At 46.7% G+C, this 22,937-nt stretch overlaps 1 protein-coding gene across 1 annotated transcript in view; it reads left to right on the forward strand.

Annotated features, from left to right (window-relative positions):
* The window catches only part of PLXNA4 (plexin A4), a 749,270-nt gene extending 726,646 nt beyond the window's left edge, over nucleotides 1–22,624 (forward strand). The window contains exons 31-32 of the mRNA XM_054988198.1: nucleotides 19,094–19,244; nucleotides 22,529–22,624. Of these exons, the coding sequence (XP_054844173.1) occupies nucleotides 19,094–19,244; nucleotides 22,529–22,624 (247 nt within the window). The remainder of the gene's footprint in view (nucleotides 1–19,093; nucleotides 19,245–22,528) is intronic.
* The last annotated feature ends 313 nt before the right edge of the window (nucleotides 22,625–22,937 follow it).

Raw genomic sequence — 22,937 nt, forward strand, 5'->3', positions numbered from 1 at the left:
GAAACGCATACCTCTTGGTTTCTAGCTTGATTTGGGAAATTCCAGAATTAAAAAAAAAGGCACAATGTGGTAGATGGGCTGGTACATGCCGCCAAGTTGGTAGTGCGAAGGCACGTGCAAATTCCTTCTGCACTTTTGACACTATCCCTATGTTTTGGGGTTTTTTTGAAGTTGGGGCCATCTGTTGGAGAATATTATTCCAGTTGTCATTTTTTTTATCGTGAGCCCAAAGGTCTTCTCTTTGAAATTCCCACCTCATGGAATGTTCCCACCTCATGGAATGCTTTAGGTTGGGGGTGGAGCAAATTGGGTCGCCGCCCAAATGTATTGTTAATTGTATTTTATGATTTCAATGCTGTTTTTCTTGTAATGTATTTATTTACGTGGTAATCCGCTCTGAGCCTGTTTACAGGGAGAGCAGATAATAAGTCCAATGAATGAAATGAATGAAATCAGACCCAGCTACTTTGAGAGACATGACTAAAGTGTACCACCTGTGAGCACTGGTAACTGGTATAGCTATGGTGTGGCCCTTTTTCTAATATGCCACAAGAAAACCAGTAAGAAGATAAGCCCAGAGTCTGAGGCGCCCATCCAGGTACTTGCTGCCATGTCATGAGAAAAGCTTCCACCTGTTTGCCTCTGATCAAGGGTCTCCCATGAGCCTTCGGTACTGAAGAGTACTCCGGACCCCTCCGCACCTGAATGGTGCAGAGACTGCTTCATAATTATGCCATTCTTGTAATTGTGTCTGCTGTCTGCAACACATGGACTCATTACTGGCGTTTCATATGCTAAATGATTATTAATGAGCCTCCTTCCCAACCTGCAGCAGCAGCAGCAACAACAGTCCTCGGCAAGACAATTAGCTCCATGCCGTAGCTGAACCACGGACCACCCCGGAAGATTTCAGAAGTGAGCCGAGAAGATCATTAATGAAGTTGCTCTTTTGCCTCTTGAGGAGCTCACTAGCAACTGGAAAGGGGGGAAGTGAAACCAGAATACTCGGGCAGCCCCACAGCTTCCCAGAATGTGTCCTGTGCAAAGCAGCGTTCAGAAGCTGTGATAGTTTCTTTTTTTTTTTTTTTTTGAAAAATTTTTATTGGGTTAGAATCCATTATTTCCACATTTACATTCAATTTTCCCCAATTTTTTCATCTCTAACCCCCTCCCTTCCCCCCCCCTTTTTGTTGACCTCCAACAGCTTTCCAACCCTTTGTCCCCTTTCCCTTACTTTTATTAGCTTCCTCTATCTAAAACAAATATATATTCTCCATTATTCTAAGCAGTACATCCTTAACTATTTTTAACATTATATGCCCAAACTGTAAGCCTTTGTTTCCATCTTAGATAAACAATTTATCCCAATTTTTCAATTTCAGGTATTTCTATATATCATAAACCATATAGATCATACGTTCGTTTATATCAAACAATTTGACTTATTCTCTATATATATTACTCATTCTATCTTTTTATAATAGTTCTATATATCTCTCCTCACGTAGTCAATCAATTGTGATAGCTGTGATAGTTTCACGGTACAGTTCATGTTGGAAACAATTTCTCTTTCCTGCAGTCTTCGGGGTTCTTTTGGATATAGCCCAAGAGGGAACCAAGAAGAGGCATAAATATTGTAACAAATTGATTGCTAAGTATGGCTAGAGTAAATGTAGGCAGATCAGGAGCCCCTAATTATTAGAGGGCTTTGCCATTGCCCAGTCTTGAAATCGACCTCGGAATTGTTGAAAGAAATCAAAAATGAAAGCAAGCGAAGTGACTCTTGTTATCATTGATTGCTCTGATAAGCTCAAAAATGACTTCTGTTCTTTTCTCCCTCTAGTTTCATTCACTTCCTATGAAACTCATTCAGGCAAACTGCATCAGTGTCCTTGTTCGCTGATCCACAAAAGATAAATGTATTAAGGGTATTGTGTGTGTTGAGTTCCAGTGTGGCTCCCTAGAAACAGGTGAGGAGGCAGGGAGAAAAGGGCTTAGAGATGGAAGGTTTGTTTATGTATTTCTAGCAGGACCTTGACTCGATTTAAACATAACACCAGTCCTGCCAGATGCTGACTTGACATCCTTATGTTCATCTTTGTTCTTCTGTGCAGTCCCACATTAGGGTTGCTGTTGATCCACTAGAATAGGCTTACAGGTTGAGATGACAACCAAGACAATGTGCAGAGATGCAAGTAAAACGGGGTTGTACATACCTGTAACTATTGTTCATCGAGTTCTTCTGTGCAGTCCCACAATGAGACTGCGCACATGCAGGCCTTCCAACAGAAGTTTTTTATCTCTTCCATAAAGATCCACTAGGGGGCCGCTTCTCCCAGTCACATCCCAGCCCGTTTTCCCGCCTAAACGGTCACGTGACTAGGTGGGAGAAGCGACCCCTTCCCCTCAGTTCTCTCTTAGCAGCCACGCTGAGAAGAACCTAACAACAACAACAACAACATTTGATTTATATACTGCCCTTCAGGACAACTTAATGCCCACTCAGAGCGGTTTATAAAATATGTTATTATTATCTCCACAACAAAACAACTTGTGAGGTGGGTGGGGCTGAGAGAGCTTCGAGAGAACTGTGACTGACCCAAGGTCAGCCAGCTGGCTTCAAGTGGAGGAGTGGGGAATCAAACCTGGTTGTCCAGATTAGAGTCCTGCCGCTCCTAACCATTACACCAAACTGGCAGACTCTTCATCTTGCTCAAAAGTAGCTCAAACGTATTCCCTTGGTTGCTTTTCACACTTGCAATCATACACAGTGCACATTTTAAAAAAAGATCCACTGCTGCTGCCTCATCACATTCTGTTGCCAGTTGCTTAAATGAAAAACAGTCATCTGGAACTAAACACAGTGTGATTAGGTGTTCATCTGGATCTGCCGGATCAACAGTGAAGGTCGCCAATTGGTCCGGATCTGCAACACATTTTTGCACAGTCCCGTTGCAGTCGTGGTATTCTACCACCCAGCATCGTTCAATTGCTTGATCCAACTCTGACCCTGGGGGTAAATCAATCTCATATGCTGCACAGGAGTTAAAAGTGGCTCCAAGGCAGAAGGAAATGAAATTCCATCACCGCAAGCATTGCACAGCTCAGCATGGGGCTCGGTTTAGGTGACAAACAAGGAGGGAGACACGAGCTGATCCAAGGCTTGGCTCACGAATGGTCGTGGATGTCAAAAACTGTATCATCACCCGCTGGACGAACGTGTTCACTGCCAGGTTCTCGGCATGGCTAATCACAAAGATAGAGTGGCTTGTCTGAGTCATCCAGGAGCAAGATATGAATCCATATCCAAATATCAGATCATGAAGACACTGAAGATGAATTGAGAAGGGAGAGAGAAAAGACGTTTGAGAGAAACAAGGAGAAACGGACACGTGTTTGTCCCCAGGGGTTCGCTTCCACTTGAGGACACAGCGAGTATTACCTGCACATGTATGTGTGTACATATGTATGTGTGCATGTGCCATCAACTTGCAACAACTTATGGCAACCCCAGCAGGGGGCTTTCAAGGCAAGTGGGAAGCAGAGGAGGTTTGCCATTGCCCTCCTCTGCAGAGTCTTCCTTGGTGGCCCCCAATCCAAGTACTGACCCTGCTTAGCTTCCGAGATCTGACGAGATCAGGCTATATCATGCTGCCTTTCCCTCCTGATAATGGAAGTATGTATGTGTAAAGTGCTGTCAAGTCACAACTGACTTATGGTGACCCCTACTGGGGCTTTCAAGGCATGTGAGAAGCAGAGGAGGTTTGCCATTGCCCTCCTCTGCAAAGTCTTCCTTGGTGGTCCCCCAATCCAAGTACCAATCCCTGCTTAGTTTCTGCGCTCTGATAAGATGGGCTATACCACCCCATCCCACATCCCATTACATGCACATACAGGGATACAATACACACTAACCTAGTTAGCATGGATTTTGTTGTGCACCTTGCCCTGTCCTCCTTCAGGAGCCACTATGCATGAGAGAAGAAGGGAGAGTCAATTAGACAAGAGCAGATGCCAGATCTGTCAATTCCACCGACTGTCCCCAGCCCCCCTCCCCTCTCTCTGCAGAAGGATGACAGGTCTGGAGTAGCGGAGGTGTCTCGGAGCCTCCGAAGTGAACAGGAACCAGAAAGCCAGCTCTCTGCAAATTAAACTGTCATTCTGTCCCAGCCGGAGTTCAAGCAGGGTATCTTGAGTGCTTCTGTCTGGCTGTCTTCCAGCCACACAAGGGTCTCTGGGCTGTGACAGGAAAGAGGTGCTGGAGAAAGGGAGAGACCGGAGGGACGATGGTGGCAAAAGGAAGAGACTGATATGCCACGACAGGAGTCCACTTCCAATGCACCCAACCCCTTGTATCCTGCACTGCAGGCTCGAATGGTTTCGTACTCAGTTGCATGAGCCGGTCGCTGATGCAGTGGTATCACAACTGGTACATTCTCCAAGTCTCCAGGATGGCATGGCTGTACCACTTCGTGTGGAACATAGCATGCAGTGCGTGGGAAGACGGCGTTCGCCATTTATTTGTTTATTAACAATTGCTAGCCCGCCATTCTCACCCTAAACAGCAACCCAAAGTGGCTTATTGCACTAGCCAATGCTCCAGCAACTACAATGTCAGGTAGCAAGCCTTCACATTCTCCACATGCACCCAAACAGATCTTGTTTGCATGTGTACGTGCTGTCAAGTCACAACCAACTTATGGCGAACCCAGCAAGGAGCTTTCGAGGCAAGTGAGAAGCAGAGGTGGTTTGTCATTTCCTTCTTTGGTGGTCCTCCATCCAAGTACTGACCCTGCTTAGCTTCCAAGATCGGGTTATATGATGTTGCCTTCCCAGCACACACACACACACCCCAGATCCTAGTTCCCACTAAAGGCCTATCTATATAAGATGTCATTGTACTGTCTTTACTATTGAGCCATTGAAACTTGGTGGTCTCCTCATTACCTCTGGTAAGAACTGGGCTGCTCCTGGGTAGGGGGTGGCCAGAAATATAGATTTTAAAGAAGGCTCAAATAACAAGAGAAACCAAGATGACCTGAGGTAGCACAGAGACTCATATTAGGAGAAGCAGTGTCTCAGGCAGGAAGGTGCCTCATTGTACTGCATTCTAAAGGCCGGTACTATTGACCGATACCATTGAGACTTATGTGGGCAAAACCAGGATGAGCCTTAGGATCCTGAGGGAAGAGTAAGGAGATGGAGATGTGGAAGGAGATGGAGATGTGGAAGGTGAGGCCAGCCTAGAAAGTGATGGGAGAACGAGGACTATAAAGTCAGGAAGATGGAGATATGGAAGGAGCTCAGTGTGAAGCAATGGGTGAGGCCAGCCTAGAAAGTGATGGGAGAATGTAGACTATAAAGTCAGGTAGATGGAGATGTGGGAGGAGCTCAGTGTGAAGGAATGGGTGAGGCCAGCCTAGAAAGTGATGGGAGAATGAGGACTATAAAGTCAGGAAGATGGAGATGTGGAAGGAGCTCAGTGTGAAGGAACGGGTGAGGCCAGCCTAGAAAGTGATGGGAGAATGAGGACTATAAAGTCAGGAAGATGGAGATGTGGAAGGAGCTCAGTGTGAAGAAACGGGTGAGGCCAGCCTAGAAAGTGATGGGAGAATGAGGACTATAAAGTCAGGAAGATGGAGATTCGGTTTCGCTTTCTCAGCCATGCCGGACGCTCCTCTCGGCGGGTCCGGGAGGAAGCGACCGGGCACCCTGACCGGGCGGCTGATCTGCAAGGATTAGCCCCCAGGACTCCCAGGCAGGGAGGCAGGGTCCGGGACGCTGCGGGAAGAACCCCCCGAAATCAATGCGGGGGGGGGGAATTGCCCGTTTGTCCCTATGGAGGCCGGCAGACGTGCGTGGCGCCTCGAGTGCCGCCGGGCAACGAGAAACGGCAAATGAAAGAAACAGGCGGAAGCCTGTAAACAAGCGAATCCCTTCTGTTTTACAAGCGTATGTGAAGGAGTGAAGGAGTGGAGGATCTGAAGAAGGCTCGCTCTTCCCCTTCGGTGAGTTCCAGAATTTGGTTGGCGCCCCCCCTCCCCCCTAAAATGGCAGCAAAGAAGCAAAGTCCCGCTCTTGGTAAGTCGATCTCGGCTACCTTGCAGAGGGGAGAGTCGCTCGAAGAACTGGTGCGCAGGGCGGTGGTGGAAGCCATAAAACCCTTTGTTGACAAGCTGAACGAAACTGATCAAAGGGTGGGCTCAATTGAAAGCGAAGTGAAAACCATTAAGGAAGTAGCGGGGGGGGGCAGAGAAGTCTGCTCTGGAAAGTGCGTCACTCGTGAAGGCTACGAAAAAAGAGCTGAAGTTGGTGGAGAACCAGCTGATCGGGCTACAGGTGGAACGAACGCAGAAAATTTTGCGTCTCCAAAACGTGAAAGAGGAGGAAAATGAGGATCTGTGGGATTTGGTCTCGGAACTACTGGCGATACCCGCGAGGACAACTAAAGAAGAGGTTAAAAGCGCCATTTTGGAGGTCCGTCGGGCTTCTTCAAAATATGCAACAAAGCGACAGCTGCCTCGCGAGATCATTATTGACTTTTCATTTAAAAAGATTCGGGACACTATCCTATATAACTCACAGAAGGCGGATTTGGACTTTATGGGTTTTAAAGTCAAGATTTTGAAGGACGTTCCATTTCTAGTCCGGAAAAGACGTTTTAAATATAAGAAGTTCGCAGCTCTTCTGAGGGACCATGGAATAAAGTATAAACGGTTACTTCCGGAAGGAATATGGTTTAGACATAAAGATCAAGCCTATAAGATACTATCAGAAGATCAACTAAAGGATTTTGAGGATAAAAACCCGGAATTCCAGTGCACCATGAACGAAGAAAAGAAGAATCCTGAGGGGGGGGGGGAGGGGACGAGCACCGCAGCGGCGGCTGCTCAGAGAGAACTGCGTCCGGGACCCAGAAGGGGGAGGAAAGTTTAATTTGAATTTGAAATGTGTATTCTGTATGATTAACCACTCCATCATTATCCTATTGAGCTATTTTTGTATTATGGCAGTATGAAGGGAAAACATTGAAGTGTAGTGTTTAGTGTTTAGTGTTTGTAGGTTACCCCTCCCCTTTTCTTTTCCCATTCCCTCCGCCCCTTCCCTTTTCCCCTTTCCTTGTGATAGTCTTGTGTAGTGTTGTGTAGTGTTTTGTAGTTTGAAAAATAAAAAATTTTTTTAAAAAAAAAGTCAGGAAGATGGAGATGTGGAAGGAGCTCAGTGTGAAGGAACGGGTGAGGCCAGCCTAGAAAGTGATGGGAGAATGAGGACTATAAAGTCGATGTGGAAGGAGCTCAGTGTGAAGGAAAGGGTGAGGCCAGCCTAGAAAGTGATGGGAGAACAAGGACTATAAAGTCAGGAAGATGGAGATGTGGAAGGAGCTCAGTGTGAGGCCAGCCTAGAAAGTGATGGGAGAACGAGGACTATGAAGTCAGGAAGATGGAGATGTGGAAGGAGCTCAATGTGAAGGAACGGGCGAGGCCAGCCTAGAAAGTGATGGGAGAATGAGGACTATAAAGTCAGGAAGATGGAGATGTGGAAGGAGCTCAGTGTGAAGGAACGGGTGAGGCCAGCCTAGAAAGTGATGGGAGAATGAGGACTATAAAGTCAGGAAGATGGAGATGTGGAAGGAGCTCAGTGTGAAGGAAAGGGTGAGGCCAGCCTAGAAAGTGATGGGAGAATGAGGACTATAAAGTCAGGAAGATGGAAATGTGGATGGGTAAAGTAGCTTTGAATATAGAGCAACGTCAAGTGCAGGCCAAGGGTACTGTAGACTCATCCCCTTTGTGAAGCCTCTTTTCTTGTGGAATAGCCAAGCTGACCACATTTATCCCCCCTGATCAGCAATGACAAAGGGTTGGCAGGAGCCGTGTCCTAGGGAAGCCAGGATGATCCATTTATATCCTGACTGGCTATTGCCAAATGTCAAGAGTGCACAAAAGGCCTCTTGGTAGCTCCGTCAACTCCTCAGCTGACACCCGCCTCCACCTGCCAGAATCCAACACTGCAGACTCACCAGATTTTATTTCTCTCCTCCTCGGCCTATTCAGTCTACAAAAGAGCCATGGCAAACAGTGCAATCCTTAGCAGAGTTACTCCAGACTAAGCCCATTGATTTCAATGGGTTTAGACTGGAGTAACCCTTCTTAGGATTGCACTAAAAGACTACCATGTAGAAACAAGGATGGGAGAAGCAGCAAAGCCAGTCTGCACCCAAACCCCATCCCTCAAATTCGCTGGCAGGTTTGGGTGCTCAGCTGAGGGGATCCCACTGTGGAACTCAAGGGAAATTTGCCAGCGGATTCCATCGAAATATGCTCCATTATGATGCCAGGCTGCGTCCAAGAGACAGGGAGCTGTTGCTCCACCCTGCTGTGCCTGCAAAATGAAATTTCCACATTAGCAGCTGTGACTCTAGGGTGCAGCACAGCAGCCAGCCAGCCAGCCAAGAATTCAAACTTGGCAGCCCTTCAAGCTAATCTGTCACCATGGTTCCCAGAAACACAGCAAGGAGACCCCGTTGGGGTGTCTGTGTGTTCATCTCCCATGAAAGAACCTGAACATCCTGTGGTGGGACCCAGAAAGGCCTCAGCAGCTCACAACAGGTTGAAGGTAAAGCTCATAAATCCAGCCTGGGCTCTCACGGTGCACCATCTACTTCTCCCCTCACGAGATCGTGATTCAGTTTTAATGGGATGTGATGCCGGCCCTCATTCTCCTGTTCAGCTCAGCAGGAAGACGAGCACAGAATATTTATGGAGAGCACAGATTTCTTTCTGTGGGCTCCTCTTGAGGACGATCAATCAATCTCCCAGTGCCTAGAACCCCATACCAGCTGTTCATAGGCTCGACTCCCTGCCTGTTGTAAACTAACGTTCAACCATTCATCAGCCAGATGAGCAGTCGAGCTGGAAAACTTCAGCTAGGCTGGAGGGAACTAGGACTGATTCAGAAGGACATTCTGCTACTTTACTGGCACTGCTGAGCTGAGCTGTTTTCTACGCAGCGGCTGGTATCGAGGCCCCTCTTGGTGCCACTGCTGGAGGGTTTTAATCTGCAGCACAGACTTCTTTCTCCTGGAGACAAATCTGCACGGCAGGATCCCAGTGAAGCCTTTTGAGTCCTCTTTGCCTGACCCAAAATGACCATTTTAAAATTGACACTGACATCAGTCCCAGAATTATCTGTGGCCCAATGTGGCAGACAACCAACTGTGCTATTTAGCAGGATGGCCGGTCACAAGGAAGGCTGACCAGCAACCAGGACAGGATGTAAGAACCGAGTAGGATGTTGGCTGATAGGTACACCGAGTTCATTCATCAGGTTTTATTAACGTGGCCACATGAGCCTGCCTGAGAGTGATTCTGCACACGTTGGATAATGCACTTCCAATCCTCTTTATAGATCATTTGGAACGGATTTTTTTGTGTGAGGAACAAAAAGTCCACCTTAAACGGCTGATAACGTGCATTGAAAGTGCATTATCCAACGTATGCGGAATCAGCCTGATACTGAATTTGCTAAAAGGATCAGATAGCAGATGATGGAAGAGACCTCCACCTGAGACCCTGGAGAGCTGCTGCCTGTCAAAGTAAGCAGGAGAGACCCAGCAGTCTGACTCAGTATAAAGCATCTTCATTTGTTCATTAATTCATCCCTAACTGTTCAGATGAGAACTTATTTGGCTCAGTGGTCCGAGACACAAAAGCTGTCTGGTTCAGTTAGAATACCTGCATTTGGATTTTGTTTCCTCCTTGCGAGAAACAAAGCTGGGCATCTTCATTTCCACACCAGCTTCTCTTTCCTCGTGTCGAATTTTCTCATTAGAACGGACACACATTTTCAAGATTACATTTGCCTCCATTGCATAAAAATAGCATTAAAAACGTATGAACCAACAGCTGTAATGAAATGAAGCAGACCAAATCCGATGGCAAACAGAAAAGAAACAAAACAGAAAAGAAACCAAATGGCCTCATTGGCTCATCCCATCGGTTTGACAGAGTAAAAAGCAACTTCCTGGATTAAGGTTTTTTGGTGGGAATGCTCAACCACTGTGGCTCCACGAGGAGCAGGTCATCTTTGTATTTTATATGCAGAATTAATATCCCAGGCTTCTACTCAAAAGCACTCCGGGTGGCTGACAACAAACAATCACTTTGAAACAATTAAAAGCATAAAAATAATAAAATCATCAACATACAAACAAAATCTACCGGCAATAAAACCCAGCAGCAAATAGTCACCGCCTCTCAATTACTAAATTAAGTGACCAACTTAAGTTTTTAAATAGCAACAAAGTACTGAGGAATCAGGCAGCACTGAAAACACAGTATATCGGCAGCATAAAAACAATCCAGTTCCAGGGTGCAGGGAGCTCAAGCAGGTAGTTACGGACAGGCAGAATCTCCAAGAAAGAAGAACAAAATTATTGGGGTTATTTATTGGGGATTTATTTATTTATTTTATTAGCTTATTTATAGTCCATCCTTCTCACTGAGACTCGAGGCGGATTGCACAGTGTAAGTCAGGGCAGCCAATAGGATGATATATCTAATAAGCAATGTGATAGGACTAGGTAAAGGTAAAGGTGGTCCCCTGTGCAAGCACCGAGTCATTACTGACCCATGGGAGGACGTCGCATCACGACGTTTTCTTGGCAGACTTTTTTGTTATGGGGTGGTTTGCCATTGCCTCCTCCAGTCATCTACACTTTACCCCCAGGAAACTGGGTACTCATTTTACCGACCTCAGAAGGATGGAAGGCTGAGTCAACCTTGAGCCAGCTATCTGAACCTATATAGCAGGGGTGGCCAAACTTGCTAAATGTAAGAGCCACATAGAATAAATGTCAGATATTTGAGGGCCGAAAGACACGATGCATTGAAGTGACTTCAGATGAGAAGGTGGGTGTGGGGGAGTGTCTTGAAAGTGACATCACAGAAAAGGGTGGGGGTTTGGTGCAGTATGCTGGAAGTGACATCATTGGAAGGGGTGGAGCTTAGGGAGAGCCGTCACCTGACCTTTGACTTCGAAGTGACATCACAAAAGTGACATCACATCCTTGCTTGGCTTCATCCCCAAAGTCCCCAGATATTTTCCGAGTCAGACCTGGCAACCCCTACATTTTTATTGAAAATATGAAAGTCATGGAATGAAAGAAGGAAGGAAAAAAGGAAAAGGGAGGAAAGGCATGGAAAGAAAGGAGAGAAGGGAGGGAAATAAACTAGACTAAAATAAAATGTATGGCCATGGCGATACTCAGAGACCTCCGGGAGCCACACAATATGTCTAGAAGAGCCACATTCGGCTCCCGAGCCGCAGTTCGGCTACCCCTGCTATATAGCAACAACAACCACATATATGCCTAACTAACAACTCCAATGGTTCACTTATATATACATTCATTTATACACAAATCACACAGTAAAAAACTACTTATACATACAATTCTTCACCTCACACATGGAAAACCAGATGTAGGAAGGTATCCAACAAGTAAATAGGTAAATAAATCAATGTTCTGAATCGTATTTACCTGTTGGATACCTTCCTGCATCTGGACTTATTTGCACCTTTAGATATTTGAGCATTGTTTATTTCACTGTAGATCTGTATTAGCCTTGTAGAGCTTGGAATGTGTTAACTGTTTCTTGACTGCGTTGTTCATGGTTATTTTCTTGGATTCCCTTACATGGTGTAATATATTGTCATTCTTTAAAAGGGAATTAAACAGATTCATAGAGGAGAGGTCTATCAGCAGCTACTACGTCCAAAAGCAATAAACCCCTGAATACCAGTGGTAACACCAGGGGAAGGCCTTGGTATCTGCGCCCTGTTTGTTGGCATCTGGTTGGCCGTTGTGTGAAGGAGGGTGCAGGGCTAGAAGGGCCACGGATGCAGCACGGAATCTCTCTTTTTTATTACTTTGTGCAAACGTTGAGTCAGTCGCATCACGACATTTTCTTGGCAGATTTTTTACAGGGTGGTTTGCCATTGCCTTCCCCAGGCAATTTATTACTTTACAAATAGACAAAAAGGCAGCATATAAATACTTACGTAGAGAGAGAAACTGGTTGTTCACATTCAGAACATTATATCTCTAATAAATATTTAAACCAAAGAAGTATCTATCCTTCCCATTCTTACGTTAAACACATCCCAACGTCCTTAATCCTATCCAATGGCAAGTTTCAGGTCCAGTAACACCTTAAAGAGCAACTAGATTTCCAGGGTATGAGGTTTCAAGAGTCAAAGTTCCCTTCATCAGATACAGGGAGTGGAAAAAGGAAGGAGTCCTTATAATCCAGGCAGAGGGTGGGAGGGGGATTGCAAATTAGAGTGTCAGGAAGCTAAAGTACATAGTGTAGTTAGCTTGATAGGGCAGGGGTGTGAATTGCAGAAAATTAGCATCTGTAATGGGAGAAAAGTCCTGTGTCCCAATTCAGCCCCGGGGGATCCAATGTTCCCAATTTGCAAATAAACTCAATTTCAGCAATCTCACGTTGTAATTTTCCTTTCAGATTTCTTTGCTGGCGAACTGCTACTCTTAGGTCAGTGAGGGAATGCCCTGGCAGACTGAAATGTTCTCCCACTGGTTTTTGAATGTTCTGATTTTTGATAGCAGATTTATGCCCATTCTTTCTTTTGCAAAGGGACTGGCCTGTTTCAAGGGCATTGCCGACACTTGGTGGCATACCTTGCTCTTATGGTAGAGAGTGCCCTCAAGTCCAAGTTGATTTATGGCAACCCCTGGTGGGGTTTTCAAGTCTAGAGATTAACAAAGATGGTTTGCCATTGCCTGCCTCTGCAACCTCTTCATTGGAGGTCTCCCATCCAATTACTAACCAAGGCCGACCCTGCTTAGCTTCTGAGACCTGATGAGATCAGGCTCACCTGGGCTATCCGGAGCACCTTGCTCTTCTACTACAGACCAATATGAATACCTACCTGATCCTATCCAATAGGTTGTTTAGATTCTAAAACCTTGTCAAAGGACCCCAGCATGGCACCTCTCTTGTCTGGGGGCTCACAGTGTCTCTCAGCAGCCATGCACGCAAGAGTAGACCCATACCCAATTTCTTGCAACTTCCATTCTCATCCTCTCTTCGTGGTGGCAGCCAGAATTTCCTTGGTAGTTCCTGCCTTCTCTGCTGCTCTCTCGCTGTCTCTCTCTTCCACTTCTTCTGCCACAGGAGATTGGGCTTCTGAGCGCAGCAGGTGGCTGAATCACCATCAACGAGGCACCTGTCAGCTATTTTGGCTTCTTCTCCATTCTGCCTCCCTAATTATAAAATCATGGATGGCTTTGGCGATAGGGTGGTTTTTTGTGTGCATGTCAGGGTGTGTGTGAGTGTGTGCCTGCTCGCAAAATGTCAAATTGAAGAAATTAAAAATGTAAATGATGGAGTCTAATTAACCAGTTGACAGCAGAGCACAGCTGCGGGTGACAGTGACTGATTGCCTTCTGCAAATCTTGTCCTCTAAGGCCTGCCATAGTTGAGGAGCGGGGGGGAGGGCATCAAAAACAGCAAGCTCCTTAAAGAGACAGGGCCCTGTAGTGCTGTGGTTGGTACTGCAGCAGGGGCATGTAGGGCCTTGGGGAGCCGTTGGTAGATCTAGTCCAGGAGGATGTTACTGGGTTTTAGTTAAGGCACGTTAACTAAACAAACTGCACGCAGAAAGCTCTTCTCCAAGTTAGAGAACCAATAACTGTTTATTTGTGTCAAGAAATACATTCACTTAAGATTAGCGGAGAGAAAGAACTAGCAACTGATCTAACTAGCTAGGATGGCTTTAGATTGAAAGTAGGCCCTCTCTCTCAGGAGGAGACACCATGCTGCCTCTCTTGGTGCATGCAGGGAAGAAGAGAGAGAAGGGGAGGAAGGAAGTTCCCCTGGCAGGAAGGAGACTGATAGCAGCCTATCTATCTAACTGACTCTATGGTTGTTGCCTTCCTTTGTCTCGGCTGGCGGTCCTAAAGGCCTGAGCAAGAGACATCGCCAGTCCTTTCTTCTAACAGATGTCCTTGCGGTCACTCGCTGGGGCCAGAAAAGTTGCAACCCAATGTGCCAGTCTTGCTGCGCGGAGTAGGCAAAGCAAAAGGCCAGGATCCATGCATTTGTACCAGGCTCAGGGAATCCAGAGGCTTCATATTGCCTGCCAGTGATGGAGGATAATGTAGTCTAGGGGTCTCCAACCTTGCTGAGCCTGCAAGCAGGTGATCAGATCTCCAGCGGCCAATCAGAAGCCCAGATGGACAGGATCTCCACTTGACCCTATCCACTATCTAAAAACATTTGATGGACATGAAGAAAGATGTCAACAGGCACCATGGTGCCCACAGCAGCTATTCTGGGGATCTCTGATCTAGTCTCTGGTTGTTGCCCTCTGTGCTAGAAGAGGACAAAGCACAAGACATTCTGAGCATCGCAGCTGACCAGATCTTGGATCATGTGATTCAAGGCCTGCAGTAGACAGGGCTTTTTTTCAGCTGGAACGCGGTGGAACGGAGTTCTGGCACCTCTTGAAAATGGTCACATGGCTGGTGGCCCTGCCTCCCTGATTTCCAGACAGAGGGGAGTTGAGATTGCTCTCTGCGCCGTCGAGCGGTGTGGGGGGCAATCTCAACTCCCCTCTGTCTGGAGATCAGGGGGCGGGGCCACCAGCCATGTGACCATTTTCGCCGAGGGCGATTTAAACTTTTAAAAACTCCCCCCTTGTTCCAGCTAACCCAAAGTGACGTCATTGTGCGGTCCTGAGTTCCACCACTGAGTTCCACCACCTCTTTGCCCAGAAAAAAAGCCCTGGCGGTCAGTATCAGGTTTTAATCCTGCCATATGTATCAGACATGCTTCCTTCGAAGTGCTCATGGCTCTCCCAGTTCTCCCCAGATCGCTTCAGGACGGAGTAGGATTAAGAATGCAGATCTGACACTCAGTTGTCTTCAATGTTCCCAGACTGTCTTTGACGCAGCGGGCAGCGTGAGCAGCGAGCATGTGGCAGGAAGTCACATGATATCATAGTCATGTGTCAGGAAAAGGAGGGGCTGGAGTGTGTTGGTTGGGCCAAGAAATTGTAACGGCCGCTGTGGGTGAAGTTTTACTGAACTGAATTTGTTTGTTTTTTTATGATTTTATTGTAGATTTTATTTATGATTTTATTGTACAACTTTGTTGTATCCGCCCTGAGCCCACTCGTGGGGAGGGTGGACTATAAATCCAATCAATCAATCAATTGTTGGGATTTAGCAAGTATTTTGTTTCAATCATGAAAGAGTTAAACTGTTTGTGTTACTTAGTTAGTAAACTTATTTGCATTTAACCACTTAGTCCTTGAGTAAGTTCCCACCAGAGAAAGGGGAGTCACTATTCTCAATGAAGTAGAATTTGGATTCTCTATTGGGCAATCGGGTTTTGGGGGGGGGGCTGTTAAGCGGAAAGTTAAACTTGAAGTTTTATTGTTTTTTGTTCAGTCTAAGATCTGCCTAAGGATGTAACCGTTCTCTCTCTGTCTCTCTAAGGCTTGAGTTTACCCTCTGCTAGCAAAGATGCAGCCTACCTAGTTAGCCATCGCTAGTTTTCTACCAATGTGACTCTGTTTTTATCCTTTATGTAGTAAACTATTTTATAGAGCTAAACTGGAGTGTTTGTTCTCATTATATCCAATGCACATTTCTGCTAATTTAAGTCTTAGGAATTTATCTCTCCTACATCAATCCAAGGAAACCTTGACCTGGATAGCCCAGGTGAGCCTGATCTTGTCAGATCTCAGAAGCTAAGCAGGGTCCGCCTTAGTAACTGGATGGGAGTCCTCCAGGGAAGATCAGGGTTTCAGAGGCAGGCCACAGCAAACTACTTCTGTTCATCTCTTGCCTTGACCCCAGTAGGGATCGCCATAAGTTAGCTGTGGCTTGACGGCACTTCCCACCTCCACAACTGGGCTAAGCTATAAATGTTTCTGGATCAATCCTGGGTCTCTGGTATTACCTCTGGCATTCCTGAGAGGTTGTCTGTCTGTCTCCTTTCAAGGCAGCTTCCTTATCCACCCCATCCTTGGTTTCGGTTCTCTTTGTCAGAGAGGTGCCTGTTTCAAGATGGAGAAAAGTGGAGGTTGTTGAGCGAGTTAGTGATAGTCTTTGGCCGAGAGATCCACGAAAACCCAGAATCAGTGCTCCTTTCCCATACAATTGCAAATAATATTTCCACTCCTGTTTTTAGGGGTTCTGGGGTCAAAAGACTGTGTTCATATTTTACGTGATTTATTTGGATGTTTATATATACCAGCAATTTAATAACATTATTTTCTTTTATTTGTTCCTGGCATGTTGTGTTCTGCCCATCTAGTCACCCACCCCTGAATTGGATCATTGTTTTATAAATTGCAATCTTGTTCCTAAGAGTTTAATAGTTGGGCTTTTGTTGCGCTGCTGCGTTCTGAAATTGTTTTGAAATTGAGTGTATTTTAGAGTTGGAGTTTATATTGGTCATTTGATATCCTTGAGCTTGATGGTTGAGGGCTGGTATATACATCTGTAAAATAAATGGTGTGTGTGTGTACACAAGCACAATCCATCTGTTTTACTTGCTTTTTTTTTTTTTTTTTGGGCCCAGCACAGCCCCAGTGCCACAGAACAGATAACAACAAGAACCACAGAAAAAGTTCCCTCTGTCATCTCAGATAGGAGGCCAGTGTTGTAGGGAGGGGGCCTCAGATATTTCGAGTTAGGAATAGGGTTGCTAGGTCCCCTCAATCTCCCAGCATCGGATCGAGGACTGGCTCTTGCCTGTGTTCTGAGGGGGGGGGGTGCACGTGCGCCCGCAAAGCACGATGACATCACTTCCGGGAAGTGATGTCATCACACTGTGCATGCCCCCTCCCAGCACACCCACGCTTCACAGGGGCTCACGTTGGGGGCTGCAGTGGAGCACAGGAATGCTCCTGAGCTCCACAGCAGCCCAAAACGGGCCCAATCCATGCCAAAATGGGCCTGATCTGCTGCTGTTTTGGGGTGGTGCGGCACACAGGAGTGCTCCCGCGCTCCACAGCAGCTCAAAATGGGCCCAATCCACGGGAGCGCACAGCTCCACAAGGGAGTGCACACAGAGGGTGTGCACCCCCCCCCCCCGCTGGCCAGGTAAGTGGGGGTGGGGTTTGAGGGGCAAGGGCGGGGGATCCCCCGCCCCCACTTGGGGTCTGGCACCCCTAGTTAGGAACCATAGACTTCACCATTATGTTGCCTTCCATATTATCTGTTGCTTTAAATACATACTCTTATATACTACCTGTGCTTCATGTTGTTTAATGTAAGTCCTAGAATTGATTATGTTCTGTTTCAGCAATTATTCAACTCCAGATTGGATCCTTGCTAATGCTATGTCTTTGTAAACTTGTATTCATTTACCCTATGGCATTGTTTATGGAAATGTCCTTGATACTGTATGGAAATGGCTGCCCTTGTCCTTGCTACTGATTGTACTAATCTCACACTATGTAACCCACCTTGAGTCTCAGTGAGAAAGGCAGACTATAAATGACATAAACAAACAAATTAAATTTAAAGAAAACACATACAAAGGAGAATGGAGGGACAGCAAAATTCAAATCCAGTAGCACTTTAAGGCTAACAAGATTTCCAGTGTATAAGCTTTTGAGATTCAAAACTCCCTTCATCAGATATAAGGAAGGGAGGGAGTTTGCCAGTTCTTAATGGAATAGAGGAGGGGGAAACCTTTCTAGGAATTCATGATCCCTCACTGTAACCCTTCAGTTAACTGGAAAACATAGCAAGTGGTCTCTTGCTTCTGACAAAAAGAGCTCCTGTAGCAGAATGGTTAAGTGGTTGAGTTGTGGATCAGCAGTCTGCTGGTTCGACTCCCACTACTGCCTTGAGTTCAGCAGTCAGCCTCAGGTAAGCCCCTCCTCTCAGCCCAGCTCCCCAGCTGTATTGTGCAGACAGTAGTAACACCGACTTTGTTCACAGCTCTGAGTGGGCACTAATCTGTCTAGAAGAGTGCAATATAAGTGGAGTTATTGTTATTATTACTATTTAAGAAAGAAAGGCTTAAAGTGAGCAATTATGGATTCCTAAAGAGGCTCCTAGCAGCTGCTGAATTCCTGAAATTACAGGAAGAGTTGTGCATGAGAGGGTAAGAAGTTGAGAGCAGAATGAAATAGTTGGAGCTGGGATAGGGGCCTCTCGCTTGGGGAAATGTGCCTCTTCAATACCTCCTGCAAGCAGCTACAAGTGACGCCTGACACCGGTGGGACACTTGTCAACTTCCCTCAAGTTTTGATGGGAAATGTAGGCATCCTGGTCTTGCAGCTTGGCTCTCCATTTAATTAAAGTTTACAGAACCCCCCCCCCCACACACACACACATGTACACACCCAGCGCCCAGCGATAGCCTGACCCCTGCACTCCCCTCCTGACCGCATGTTCTCCCTCCTATAGACTGCCGCTCTGTAAACTTCAGTTAAATGGAGAGCCAAACTACAAGACCAGGACACCTACATTTCCCATCAAAACTTGAGGGAAGCTGACAAGTGTCCAACCTGTGTCAGGCATCACTTGTAGCTTGGCTCAAAGACAACTGTAAAATAGAGGTTCAGACTACAGTAGAAGACACAGGATTGGGGGCGAGGGTGTACCTGCTCCTCAGCTTAAAACAACGAAGGGTTTTTTTATTGCCTTGCTGTTTAACATGCACACTTTAGTGTGAGATTTGAGGTTTCTGGTGATTTCAGAGGGTCAGAAGGGAGTGCAGGGTGGGGGTGGGTAAGCTGACTTTCCATGTACGAGACCAGATTGTAGGTTGGGCAGCTGGTGGAAGTGGGTTTTAACTCATTTCTTACACACCCATGTTAATGCTGGTCTCCAATTTGGGGTAAGGAAGCAATTTTCTGCAGGTCAGTTAGGCCAGGAATCCTGGAAGTTTTTTGCCAACTTCTGGGCATGGAGCAGGGGCCACTGGGAGTGTGTGGAGCAGGTAGTTGAGAATTCCCTGCATTGTGCATGGGGTTGGACTAGATGACCCTGGAGATCCCTTCCAGTACTATGATTCTATGATTCTATCCTCTCTGATCCTGCCAGGTACTACTCAGATATCGGCAAGATGCCAGCTATCAGCGACCAGGACATGAATGCCTACCTGGCTGAGCAATCTCGCATGCACATGAACGAATTCAACACAATGAGCGCACTCTCTGAAATCTACTCCTACGTGGGCAAGTACAGTGAAGAGGTGAGTTTGAGTGGGGCGGAGGGCGTGATGGCCACCTTGCCTCTGCCTCCAGTTACCTTAATTGGATTTGCAATAGCTTGAGTGGAGGAACGGTCGGTGGAGTGCCTATGTTACACACCTAAGCCTTAAGACAGAATGCCTTGTAAATTACTCACATCTCATTGGGCATTGAGCTATTAGAATGGAGGGGCACCTCAGAATCTCTCTACACAAGATCCCTCGGTGTGTGTTCGTTAAGTGTAAGGAGACACAATTTTAGCCGGGAAGCGTAGTTTAAAAAGACAGAGCCAGTGCAGTTCTCAGAGGGTTTGTTAATTTCATCTTCAACTCCTGGCTCTGTCAATTTCACTTTTCCAGTCTAAAACTGTGTGGGATCGCAACCAGAGGGCAGCGGGGAATGGAAATGGGCTGCAGCTGCCTTCCAGAGCCGGGCTTGGACCTGGAGAGGTTCTAATGGGCTGAAGTTGCCCTTCTGGCATTTCACAGCCCCTTCACACAGCTCCAGGGTATAGCAAAGCCTTTGCCCTGCCACTGGCTCTGTCTTTTTCAATTACGCTTCCTAGCTAACATTGCATCTGTTCTTCACATGTCAGATGTCTTGTGTAGAGAGACTCTTAGATAATATGGCTGTAAATAATGCTCTGTGTATGCGGCAGTTTCATAGAACACAAAAGTTCTGAATGTGGCGAGCCAGGTGTGATTCCCCACTCCTCCACTTGAAGCCAGCTGGGTGACCTTGGGCTAGTCACAGTTCTCTAGAGCTCTCTCAGCCCCACCCACCTCACAGGGTGTTTTGTGGGATAATAACGACATACTTTGTAAACCGCTCTGAGTGGGCATTAAGTTGTCCTGAAGGGCAGTATATAAATCGAATGCTGTTGTTGTTATGTTTACTAAGCACTTTGCACTTTACAACAGTATTTGGAATCTGGGTGCGAATTCGACCTTCATTGCCTGCACTATAATGTCGACCTGGCTTTTCTTAAACACCTAATTGTCTTGCATGCATTAAATGATACATGAAACCTATTTATATAATTTTTATCGATTTTGTTATTTATTGGTTTATTTATTCTGCATCAATTGATGAAGTTAGCTTGTCATGGCGTATCTCTTGTTCTGGGTCCTTTTTACCGTGTCTCTCTCTTTTGTTCTGTAGTTGGTGGGAGGGGGAAGGAGTTCAGTGTCCAGCAAAGTCACTATGTTTAGCAAGCAAAAATCACTTGTGCATAAATCACTTGTGCATGATTAGCAAGCAAGTGTCACTAGTGTTCTTGCCAAAGTTCGTAATTCCTTGGCACGGACTATGAAACTTGGTGGCTCGTAATGCTGGCCCACATTACAAGGGGGCCGTTAGGCTCTCCCTGCCAAGTTCCTCTCCAACTTAGTTATAAATCTGAGCCACACTCTTATCTGGCTACTGCTAATAAAGGCATGCATCTTGGAAAAAGCTGTATGTCCCAGGGCACTTAACTCCTGCGTCTTGCTCTCTCTCTCTCTCCCTCTCTCTCTGTGCTACTGCTCCTGTAGTATAGAGAGAGGGGAGAGAAAAGGTCCACCCTACTGGAAGAGCAGCAGTAACAGCCAAGTAAGAGGCCCATGGGTTTGGACCAAGAGAGCATAAAGCCGTTGGGAAAACAAAGCATTTATATTTGGAACACCTTCCCACTTTTGCTTGCGATTGTTGAGCCTAAACCCAAATTGGACTAGGTGAATTTGCAAATACTACCCCCCAACCCCCACCCCAAATCCTGCAGGACAAACTGTAGAAAATTAGAGGAAAATTTGCAGTTGCGCTTAAGGTGTCGTGGAACGTACCACTTCTTTGTATGGGACTGTGGCTTCCCCTGCCATTTGAAATCAGCCTTCTGCATTAGGACTGTGACAGTGGTCAGTTCTGTGCAGCACCTTCTATGCCGATCTCACATGGAGCTAGGTGGAGTCAGCATATGCATCTCTAGCTGGGTGGAGAACGGCATGCCCAAATGGTGACAGAGCGCGTGATTTTTCAGCCCCATCCAATATCCTGGATCCTTTTTTAAAAATCTGGAATTCCCCCACACTAATCAGCAATTTGGGAGAGGAGGCGGGCGGCTGCTTTCAGCCATCCCCTACCAAGTAGCTGTCTTGTTCTCAAAGGAGTGGGCAAGCATAGCCTTGGACGCAAGGGCGGGGCAACCCCATTGGATCACAATCGATCGTAATGTTTCCCCTACCAAGTAGCTGTCTTGTTCTCAAAGGAGTGGGCAAGCATAGCCTTGGACGCAAGGGCGGGGCAACCCCACTGGATCACAATCGATCGTAATGTTTCCCCTACCAAGTAGCTGTCTTGTTCTCAAAGGAGTGGGCAAGCATAGCCTTGGACGCAAGGGCGGGGCAACCCCACTGGATCACAATCGATCGTAATGTTTCCCCTACCAAGTAGCTGTCTTGTTCTCAAAGGAGTGGGCAAGCATAGCCTTGGATGCAAGGGCGGGGCAACCCCACTGGATCACAATCAATCGTAATGTTTCCCCTACCAAGTAGCTGTCTTGTTCTCAAAGGAGTGGGCAAGCATAGCCTTGGACGCAAGGGCGGGGCAACCCCATTGGATCACAATCAATCGTAATGTTTCCCCTACCAAGTAGCTGTCTTGTTCTCAAAGGAGTGGGCAAGCATAGCCTTGGATGCAAGGGCGGGGCAACCCCATTGGATCACAATCGATCGTAATGTTTCCCCTACCACGTAGCTGTCTTGTTCTCAAAGGAGTGGGCAAGCATAGCCTTGGATGCAAGGGCGGGGCAACCCCACTGGATCACAATCGATCGTAATGTTTCCCCTACCAAGTAGCTGTCTTGTTCTCAAAGGAGTAGGCAAGCATAGCCTTGGATGCAAGGGCGGGGAACCCCATTGGATCACAATCGATCATTATGTTTCCCCTACCAAGTAGCTGTCTTGTTCTCAAAGGAGTGGGCAAGCATAGCCTTGGATGCAAGGGCGGGGCAACCCCATTGGATCACAATAGATCGTAATGTTTCCCCTACCACGTAGCTGTCTTGTTCTCAAAGGAGTGGGCAAGCATAGCCTTGGATGCAAGGGCGGGGCAACCCCATTGGATCACAATCGATCGTAATGTTTCCCCTACCACGTAGCTGTCTTGTTCTCAAAGGAGTGGGCAAGCATAGCCTTGGATGCAAGGGCGGGGCAACCCCACTGGATCACAATCGATCGTAATGTTCATGCCGAGCCCATTGTCGATTTGCATTTGCCTTGACTGCTCACTCTTTCCTACCCTTCTTCCCCAGATCCTCGGAGCCCTTGATCAGGATGACCAGGCGGGCAAGCAGAAACTGGCCTACAAACTTGAACAAGTTATAACCCTCATGAGCATAGACAGCTGAGAACTGCCCTACCAGGGGACTCCCTGGGAGGGATTGAAAGGAAAAAAAAATAACCAAGCCGTGCCTCAGTCCAGAACATCCTCTTTACCAAGTGCAAGTTTCTGATTGGCCGTCGAGTTGAATCACCTGTACCGTTCTCGACTTCTCTCTGGCTTGCTCGCCACACCTATGGACACCAACAAGCAACAAGGCCTCAAGAATTTGAGGGATGTCTCCCATGGAGGAATCCCAAATGTGGAAGTGGGAGCTCCCTCGTCCACTGATTCCCCTTCTGCCTTCATCCTGACATATCATCGTACCGTCCGTTAAAACG

Source organism: Eublepharis macularius, chromosome 9 (assembly GCF_028583425.1).
Source record: "Eublepharis macularius isolate TG4126 chromosome 9, MPM_Emac_v1.0, whole genome shotgun sequence".
NCBI lineage: Eukaryota > Metazoa > Chordata > Lepidosauria > Squamata > Eublepharidae > Eublepharis > Eublepharis macularius.